The sequence below is a fragment of the Cryptomeria japonica genome, chromosome 2 (assembly GCF_030272615.1).
Source record: "Cryptomeria japonica chromosome 2, Sugi_1.0, whole genome shotgun sequence".
Taxonomy (NCBI): Eukaryota; Viridiplantae; Streptophyta; class Pinopsida; order Cupressales; family Cupressaceae; genus Cryptomeria; species Cryptomeria japonica.
In genome coordinates this window covers 180,879,298-180,889,594 of record NC_081406.1, presented here as the reverse complement: position 1 = coordinate 180,889,594, position 10,297 = coordinate 180,879,298, and the positions used below count along the sequence as shown (strand labels likewise).

General features: G+C 35.8%; 1 protein-coding gene across 1 annotated transcript; it reads left to right on the top strand.

Annotated features, from left to right (window-relative positions):
- Positions 1-4,802: 4,802 nt before the first annotated feature.
- Positions 4,803-7,121, top strand: LOC131053750 (subtilisin-like protease SBT1.7). The gene has a single exon (XM_057988395.2). The coding sequence runs from the start codon at positions 4,803-4,805 to the stop codon at positions 7,119-7,121; it is 2,319 nt and encodes a 772-aa protein (XP_057844378.2).
- The last annotated feature ends 3,176 nt before the right edge of the window (positions 7,122-10,297 follow it).

Sequence of the window (10,297 nt, the reverse complement as noted above, 5' to 3'; positions counted from 1 at the left end):
ATCTGTCTCAAACTCGGGGAGGCCTTAAAGAAACCCTTTGGGGAACCATTAACTAGGACTAAAAACGTTGGGTGAGAGATAAAATTGAAGACCCAATCAACTAATTGTTTAATTTGAAACCTAATGCCTCCAATTCCTAAGATAGGAAGTTCCAATCAAAATTTTTAAATGCTTTTCTTATGTCTAATTTGATAGGCATGCTTGGGCTCTTATTGTTATGGATTGAGAGGATTGCTTCCTAAGCTATGATGACTCTATCTAAAATAAACCTATCAAGAAAAAATCTAGTCTGCTCCATTGAGATAATATTAGGAAGGGTTCTCTTGAACCTGTTAGCCATTACCTACACCATTATCTTATAAAGAGAGAGATAGGACAAAATTATTCCAGGGTAGTTTCCTTCTCCTTCTTTGAGATTAAGCCAATGAATGTGTTCTTAATATCTCTTAATAATCTCCCTAAATTTCTAGAGGCTTCCAGAGCATCCACCAACTCCATGCTCACTATACTCCCTCTTTTTGAAAGAACCCCACTAGGAATTCATCTATCCTAGGGGCTTTATTTCGAAGAAGCTATTAAACAGTACAAATTTAATTTCATCCTTGGTGAATCTTGTATTCAGAGACCTGTTTTGAGCCTCGTTCACTAGTTTAGGAATATATCTAATAAGATCTTATTGAGATTCAAGATGCGACCCCTCAATATTGCTCAATATACCAGAAAAAAGGATAGTGTTTCCTTAGCAATCTCCAAAGGATCTTCGATAAAAGAGCCATTTGGTTTCTTCAATTTTAAGATTCTATTCAAATCTCTGCACTACCTAGAACACCTCCTCTTTCACAAGAATTTCTTCATAATTATATTTTAAAAGGTATCTTTGACTTACAAACTTATCTTAATCCATCCCTTCCTTCAAGACTACTTCATTCAAAACTAAAGGCTCCTCCTCCAATAATTTCCTAGACTCAAAAATGTGCTTGAAGTGATCTTTATTCAAATGTAAAAGCTTCTATTTTACTAGTTTTGTTTTGAGACAAACAAAAAAATATTCAAGCCATAAAACTGCTCCTTAACCCACCAGTTAGCTATTAGATAAAAAAAGGTTGTCTTTCATCAACATGTTCTCAAACTTAAATGGACACATCTTTGATTTTGTGCCCCACACAAGCTCAAATTGGATTAGATAATGGTTCAATCTAGACTATGAAAGGATCATGGATCCCTCCATTCCATAGGGAAATAATGCTAGATCACCAACGAAGAAAAACCTATCCAACTTTTCGGCAATGTTACTGAACCCAAGCCTCCTATTGCTCCTAGTGAAGGATACATTCCCCAACTCAATCTACACAAGGTTGTTTTTGGTCACCCAATCCTTGAAGTCCTTGTGTCACTGATTAAGTCTTTGAATACCTCCTCTCTTATCTTGAATATGCAGAATGGTGTTGAAGCCCCTTCTGAAGATGCATTGTGGAAAAGGATTTACAACTAAGAACCCATCTAGTTTTGCATAGAGTTATCTCTTCTTAATGTAATAAATCGAACCAAAAACATTTATCAGTAGGAATTGTAGGTTTGTTATTAGGCTATGCACTTTATAGCCTAATGAATGCTTTCCTTCTACTAGTTTCTCAAAAGCCATTGAGGAAGGGTTCCAAAAGGCAGCTCGACTACTAGATGCCCCTTCAAACTACACCACCTCCACCTTCCAACTTCTAACTTTATTTTTAAAGAGTTCCCTCTCCATAATGGTAAATTTGGTTTCTTGAATAAGTAGTATATTTTCCTTACTTAGCCCAATTCTGCACTTGACCACTTGCGCTACTTTTTAGGGGCATTCAAGCCCCTAACATTCCATGATAGGAGCTTCATGGCCCCTAGGGAAGGGTGATACTCTTCTCTTATCTTATAAGTCTAGTCATTTTCAATTGGCCTTTTTCTTTGCCATCCTTATTTCTCAACTCTTGTAGAGATTTTCTGCCTTTGCCATTGCCCTTTCTCTTACCACAATTTGGGTGGGTTTCATAGATAGGGATTGCTTAATACTCAACTTCTCCTAGTTTATTAATGTAACAATTTATTCCTTCTATTGCACCATAATTCCAAACATCTACTCCTACTCCTCTTCCTCCAACATACCTCCCTCTAAGAGATCCTTCAACAATTCTTGCTTTTTAGATTGATCTACCCTTCTTGAAGACCAGTCTACCTCAAGATTATCATGGAGACCCTTAGAGATGACAATAAGCTTACATTCAACATCCAACTTAGAGTGCCTATCACAATCTTTAGGGTTTAATGATTTCTCATTTATAGGGCATTCAATTAGGTTCTCTTATTTGGCACCTACCTTAGTTTTATCAAGAATTTGATACTCTTTTACCACCATAACTTTCCTCTTTTTCGATGAACTCATAGATGAGAAGGGGCAAGGAGAGGTATTCTAAAATTTTACCAACACCAATCCCTATCTAAAGTGTTGTCTCCATTTGAATGTTTATCTCCTTTTGTTATTGCTTCTATTGATTTAACCTTGCCATCCTACCTTGAAAGTTATAATAAAAAATAAACCCAAGGCTTCCTCCTACTATCTTGCATTTTTGGGCTGAGCCTCCTTACTTGTTGAGGTCCCACCAAGCCCTAATGTGCATTTATGATTAGCTAGGCTAACATCTATTTCAACCTTCTATACCCGACAACCCTTCTCTGACATGATTTCTAGTTCTTCTTATTCCCCAACATCCTTGTCTATCTCCACACAGATCAACATTGAATCCTCTATAGTTTTATTCATGAAGTCCTCATCCACTCCAATAAAGGATCCCAATGCATATCCTATCACCCTCAAGGTTTCCATATTCTCATATTCTTAGCGAAGGTTTCCTAATCTAATCCAAGTTGGCACTTTACTAACCTTATGCTTCAAAGGGTCAAAATTTGAGAACTATTTTATGCAATAGAAACTAGATCCTTCAAAAAATGGGATTACCATACAACAATTTCATTTTCAACTGCGAATTTGCACATTCACCCCAAAAAAAATCATTAGGCAAGGTTTTAACTTTTACTTGCAAATCAACCTTCTAACTCCATCAATCCAATATCCAACTTCTAGGGTATCCCTTCTGTACCATTTAACAAAATTTGCCCATTGCTTGAGATGATCCATTAATGGGGATAGAACTTGCAATGGCATGGTAATCACTTTTCTCTTTAGTGGCCTTGAGGGACCCTAATTTTTAGCTTTCAACTCATCTTTCCTTCTCCATTACTTATCTCTTCCAGATCTGGCATTACATTGCACTTAGGCTCTCCTATCCTTGAATCAAACATGCTACACACATCCATCATAAGATCTACTCCGAAGTGGAATCACATTCACCCTTGTGGCGAATGCTAGAATGTCCAAGCCATAGTTTCCCCATCGATCCTTTCCACTTGCAATTTTTTTTTGCATGTGAACCATTTTTTTTGCACATTAATATTTGTTACTTTAATAGAGATCACTTTTCACTATAACACACGCACACACACACACACACATATTAAAAAAATGGGTATATGCTTTGGCCTAGAGCTATAAACCATTGAGACCACAAATAGGGGACCTCATCCCTATTTAAACATTCGACAATAACACCCCAATAGGGTTTGAACCTTGATGACAAGAAGAATAATACCATAACTTAACCATCACAACATTGCAATACCGACAAAAAATTAAGGCTAAATAATCTCAATTGTTGATCTAATAAAGAGTAACTCTACAAGGTTTGAACCTTGGTTGTAGGCATTACAAGCAAGAAGCCCCACCATTTCACCAAAGGGTCACCCCTACTTTATAACATGTATTATCTCTATGTGAAATTTCCATTTTTTATAGATTTATCCAAACTTTATTTTTTTGTAATTAACAATAATTTATTTCATTTCTAAGTGTCTTGGTGGGTTCACATTATCCATATAATTTGCAGGTGTTGATGTTTATTTTTCATATTTTTAATTTTTAATTTACTAAAGAAGAAAAATTAAGTCATCCAAAAGTTTGAATCAATTTGATATTATGTTTTTCATGTTTATACCTAACAAGTGATGTTATCAATTTTAGTTGATATAATTGATTGGTTATGTTGAATATCTAAAACTATAATTGTCAACAAAAGAGCAATTAAGGAACCAACAATTGTATATTTTAATATATAATTTTTGCTTAAAATTACAATAATCTTATACCTTAATTTAATATCGTAAACTTTGTATTTAATTCCATTATCTTTTATAATTATATATAAACATAAAAAAGTAATTTTGATTACAATATCTTTGTTGAATATATCGTCAATCTCACCATTTCACATTACTAGCTATAGAGGTGCTCATGTATATCTTCATTCCATAAATATCTGCTCAATATTTTTAGACTAGCATAACTTTGTAGACTTATTCATGGAAGCATAATTTCATATTCTTCAATTTGTCTTTATAGGCTTTTGTGTAAAGTCTTGACCATGTTAAATATCATCTAATTCAACAGGCAAAGGTCAATTTTGATCAGTAAAATTAGGATAAATGTCTTTGACTTTTTAGTATAGATGAAATGTAAAATTACTATTGAGCATTTGACCATTGAATAAAATGATATATTAAGAATGATATTTAAATAATGTGATAAATTCCATATTTTCTTGTAGATAGCCTTTGCAGACTTCTTTATAATTCGAGGTTCAGAGTCTATCCTTATTAATGGATTAGTTTTCTAAGTTTTAACACAGAGAGAAGTCCCTTGCTGGTTGTTGATAGCAATGGCCAATCCCTCTTTCTTTGCCGTTGCCCTTTTTGTCTTTCTTTTTGCATTAAGTACAACTGTGTCCGAGGAGATAAGGACAGCATATATTGTTCATATGAGTAAGTCAATGAAACCTCTCCATTTTACGCTTCATAAGCACTGGTATACTTCTCTTATCAATAAGGTTACTTCAGGTTCAGATGACAGGAGCCGCTTGCTATACACATATGATAAAGTTCTCCATGGATTTGCTGCCAAGCTAAGCAGTGCAGAGGCTGCAGCATTAGAGAGCATGGATGACTGCTTGGCCGTAATTCCATCATCTGTCCGGCAAATCCATACCACCCATTCACCGCAGTTTTTGGGTCTGGGAGGCCCTAATAACATTTTGTGGCCGCCGTCGCAGCACGGCAAAGATGTGATTGTGGGTGTGATCGACAGCGGAATATGGCCTGAGAGCGAAAGCTTCGATGATAGAAGCCTGGGACCTGTACCTGCAGAATGGAAGGGCGTATGCCAAAGTGGGGAGATGTTCAATTCCTCTCACTGCAACAGGAAAATCATTGGAGCTCGCTATTTCTTCAAAGGCTACGAAGCAACGATCGGTAAACTTGGTAAAAGCGAGATCAAATCTGCGAGAGACACGGACGGCCATGGAACACACTGTGCTTCGACTGCTGCGGGGTCGGCTGTGGGTGGCGTGAGTTTCAATGGCTTCGCCAATGGAACGGCCATAGGGATGGCTCCTCAGGCCAGATTGGCCGTTTATAAGGTCCTCTGGGCTAATCAAGCCGATGACTGCGACGTAGCTGCCGCCATGGAAATGGCCATTGCAGAGGGCGTGGATATAATTTCTATGTCCATTGGCCATAGGGATATAAATTTGCCGTTTTACCAGGATTCCTACGCCATTGGAGCATTTAAAGCCATGCGGAAGGGCGTCTCTGTTTCGTTTTCAGCCAGCAACAATGGACCTGTTGATTCTACTATCACCAATACGGCACCTTGGGTAATTACAGTTGGGGCCAGCAGTATGGACAGGCGATTCCCCGCCACTGTTACACTAGGTAATCTTGAGATCTACAGAGGTTCCTCTCTTTCTAAAGCTGGCCAAGTAACTCAACAATTGCCTCTCGTCTATATATCTCAAAACAAAAGCACCATGACCTGCGGCTCAGGTCTCGATCCCAGCATGGTCAAAGGTAAAATTGTGCTGTGTGATCTTGTGTTGAATAACCCTTACATTAATTCCACAGAGGCCGCTCTGCAACAAGCAGTTGGTCTTGTGAACGAAGTTTCAACAGTAGCGAAAGAAGTTGGGGTAACTGCAATCATCTTGGCCAGTGACAGATATTGGGGAGCGCTCGAATGGGTTGACAGTTATGATCTGCCTTTTATTAGTGTGAGTTTTTCAGTTGGAGAGAGAATCAAAAGATACATAAACAGTACCCTTAAACCCACTGCCGTCATAAAGCCAAAAGGATTGACAGTGGCGGGAAAGGCAATAAGAGCTCCTCTGGTGGCTTCCTTTTCTGCGAGGGGGCCAAGCCTTGTGTTTCCAGATATTCTCAAACCGGATTTAATTGCTCCAGGTGTCAACATATTGGCAGCGTATACGGGAGGAGGATATAAGCTCGAGTCGGGGACATCAATGTCGTGTCCCCACGTAAGCGGCCTTGCAGCGCTCATACGAAGCGTTCATCCTTCCTGGAGTCCCGCCGCCATTAAATCGGCCCTCATGACGTCTGCTTACGTCCACGACAATAGAAATCAGCCCATCAGAGATGCTTTCACAATGGAAGCTGCAAGTCCTTTCGCTTTGGGCGCAGGGCATGTAAATCCAGTGGCTGCCATTGATCCGGGGTTCGTCTACGACATGGGGCCTCCTGATTACATTCAATTTCTCTGTAGTCTCAACTATACAACCAAACAGATCGGTCTTCTGATGGAGGACCACGTAATCTCCTGTCCTGTATCAAATACTTCGGAAGAGATAGCCGATCTCAATTACCCATCTTTCTCTCTTCTCTTCAACTCTACCAATTCCACCAAATTAGGTCAAGTTGTGAGAACAAGAACGGTAACAAACGTGGGTGCCGCCCATTCGACCTATAAAGTCCGGGTGAAAAGGCCTTCTGGCATTAAAATACGTGTTGAACCGAGGGTATTGGAGTTCACAGAGAAGAATGAGAAGCTTCAGTTTCGTGTAAGATTTGAGAGTGTGGTGATTGGAAAAGGTGGAGATAAAATGTTTGGAGAGATTGCATGGGAATGTGTCCGAGGTGGAACGCATGTTGTTCGTAGTCCAATTGTTGTAGTGAGGCAAGGTAATTGACATAACAAGCGACCATGCAAGTACCTGATCGTTTAATTAGTTACCATCATTTCTAGTTTTGATTCGGTAGAGTTACTGAATAGGTGTTAAGAGGAAGGTTCTATGTGTTGGAGATTGTAATTCCAAACTATTTCATTTATACAATCACACTTACATTTTCTATATGTACAAATGTATTTGTAACTTTAAAGACAAGTCTTGTAAGAATATCTTGTTTAAGATTCCATTGTACCATCTACAAGTTTCTCACAGATTGTGGGTAGTCTAAAAACATTTACATTATTTTATGTTTGTTCTCTCTCCTCCACATATGACCACTTTTGTATAGTGTTCTCTATTTTGCATTCACTCTTTCAAAGAGTCCAGCTCTGTAGAGCTATATAAAGCTACCGGTCGTTGTATGAAGTTGGAGAATTCACCAGTCTGAATGAATGGAGCTTTAAGAAGTATGTAATGTTGTTAGTTTGAATGAGTAGGTTGAAGCTCGCATGGAATTTTATATGTAATTTTTTTATGAAGTTGAATATAAATTTTTATGTTTTCTTTCAATATTTTTTGTTTAATAGTTATTGTTCAATTGTTTGGAGTTAGTAGTCTTATGAATTTTAAAAATAATAAAACTTTTAATACTTTTATGATATTTTCTTAAGAAATAGTCACTACAACATCAATAAGCATCTTATATAATTTTATGGTAAAATCATCCAAGCACTAATTAATTAAAAAAAAGGTCTAGGTCTCTCCTATCTTCAAAAAAGATTGTTATTAATCAACATGGGGAAGGGGAAAAATTGAACCGACATGAGGGTTTCAATTATTAATCACATAATAATGTTGCATTTAAGAGTATCTAAGAAATAATTGGAGGGTTATTGACTATATTTTTTTTTGTTTAGGATGGTTTCAATTCCAATTTCTAAGTCCCATAGATTGCTTGGCTTTGTGAATGTCATTAAAAAGTTTCATTCATTGATAGGTATGAATTAGGAGAATTTGAGTAAATTAGATTGAATAGCTAAAATGATCATTTCATTTAATAAGATTCATTTTTTTTCTCTAAAACATAAACAAAAAAGTATTCATTCACATGCAAACAATAGCCATTAAAATCTCATTACCCATCTACTCATTAACTAATTCATCATATATTAATTAATCCATCTTCACCAAAATTGAATTAATATAATCTTTATTATTCAGTTGATTTTAAAATAAATATTTTTTAACCAAATATTCAAATATTTAAATAAAACATTTTCTCACAAATATTAAATAGAAAAAATACCTAGAAATAATTAAATAAAAAATCATGAATTACATTGAATTTAGTTGACTAACCAATCAATTTAGCTAACTAATTAATCAATTAAGTCAACTCATCAATTTTAGTTTACTAATTAATCAATTTAGTTAACTAATCAATCAATTTAGTTAACTAATAAATCAATTTAATCAACTCATTCATGAATCAACATAAGGCAACTTCCTTGTTATCAAGAAATTCGAGAGATACAGATCAGAGTTATGAACCCTAGTAATTTCTAGTGTTGTATTCTTTCTACCCTGGACTTAGTCCCCCTCCCCCCCCCCCACACACACATTCATGTCATGTATACATTGCTTATATCTCCTTTTATATGTTTTACTCACTAATTAACCTTTACTATTCACCTTACTATTGGTGAATGGATCTCTTGATATACTTATATCTACAAAATGGGATACGACCCTTACAAAGTATCCCTATCCTATGTTATATGTCTACTTCTATACTGGTTTAAGATTATTAAAATTAACTATAAATGTTACTCCAAGCTTGGATTTGATTCTGTCCTATTTTGGAATAATAAAATGTGTCACAAGAGGGAGTAATATCTGAAATTAATGACCTTTGGACTACTTCTTACCCTCATTAATCCTTCATGTATCTCATTTTGAATATAAGTGGTAAAATCATATTCTTCATTTACATTTGGATGCTGAATCTTTATGACCATCATTATCATATTCATTGGGATCTTAACTATATCATCTTCTCTACCTAAAACTTGGCACAATTCATAGTAAGTCTTCATAAAGTAGCATTCAAAGGTGATTAATTCAAAAGGCTTTTGTTCTAAGAATGAATATAATTCCTCTAACCCTTGTACATTTTCTTCCTATATCATGGGATTTCATAACTTCTCAAAGTTCTTTTATGAACCCTATACTCCTAATCAAATCTATCAAAATTATTTTTTATGAACCCTATACTCCTAATCAAATCTATCAAAATTATTTTTCTTCAATGTCAGCCCGTTCAAATTAAAACAATTCATGAATGCATCCCTACTCAAGTATACCATTATCAAACCCTCTATACTTCTTACTGTATTAGTTTCAGGGTTATATCTCTTGGCTAATAGCTTGATTAGCTCTAGATCAATGAATACATTAGGCACAACTAGATTTCCCACATCCAAGGTCCAAGGGTTTGACACAAAGATGTCTTTGTCTCTGTTCCCATAGAAAATCCAAAATAGGTCCGATCCTCTAATGGGTATGGCTGCATTCCTGCAATAAAATTAATTGAAATTAAAATTTAATTAATTTAAGCCTCTCCACATAGTTAATTGATTTAATTGTGTGAGTCCCTTTCTTCTTAAAATTAATAAATCAAATTTAATTAATTTTATCACTATAGTCCAATAATTAATTTAGCAATAAATTAATCATTCCCCCTTTCTTCTAAAATCAAATATCATTTATTTCTCCTAAACCCTACTTAGTTAATTAATTTTAATTAACTAAGCTAACCATGTGATTCCTACAAATCATTTCTTCTAATCTTCACTTAGCCTAATTAATTCTTCTAGAAGCATGAGTATCATTATTCCTCAATTTTAAATTTCTCCACTCATTCTCTCTCCTCATGTCACATCCTCCTAACTTTCCCACTTGCTCTCTAATCCTTCATTAAGCCACCTAATCAATCTCTCTAATCATTTACACATCCCTATTCACCTTTATTAGGGATGGGTCAACTTTGATCCTTTCAAGGAAATTCAAATTCTTTGAATCTCCCCATGCATCCTCTTATTTCAGAATTTTTAATTCCTTCTCCCTTTCCCCAAGGAATTTTAAATTCCTTTTCTCTTCCCAATGTAATTGGGAGCTCTCCCCCATGTACCTTGAGA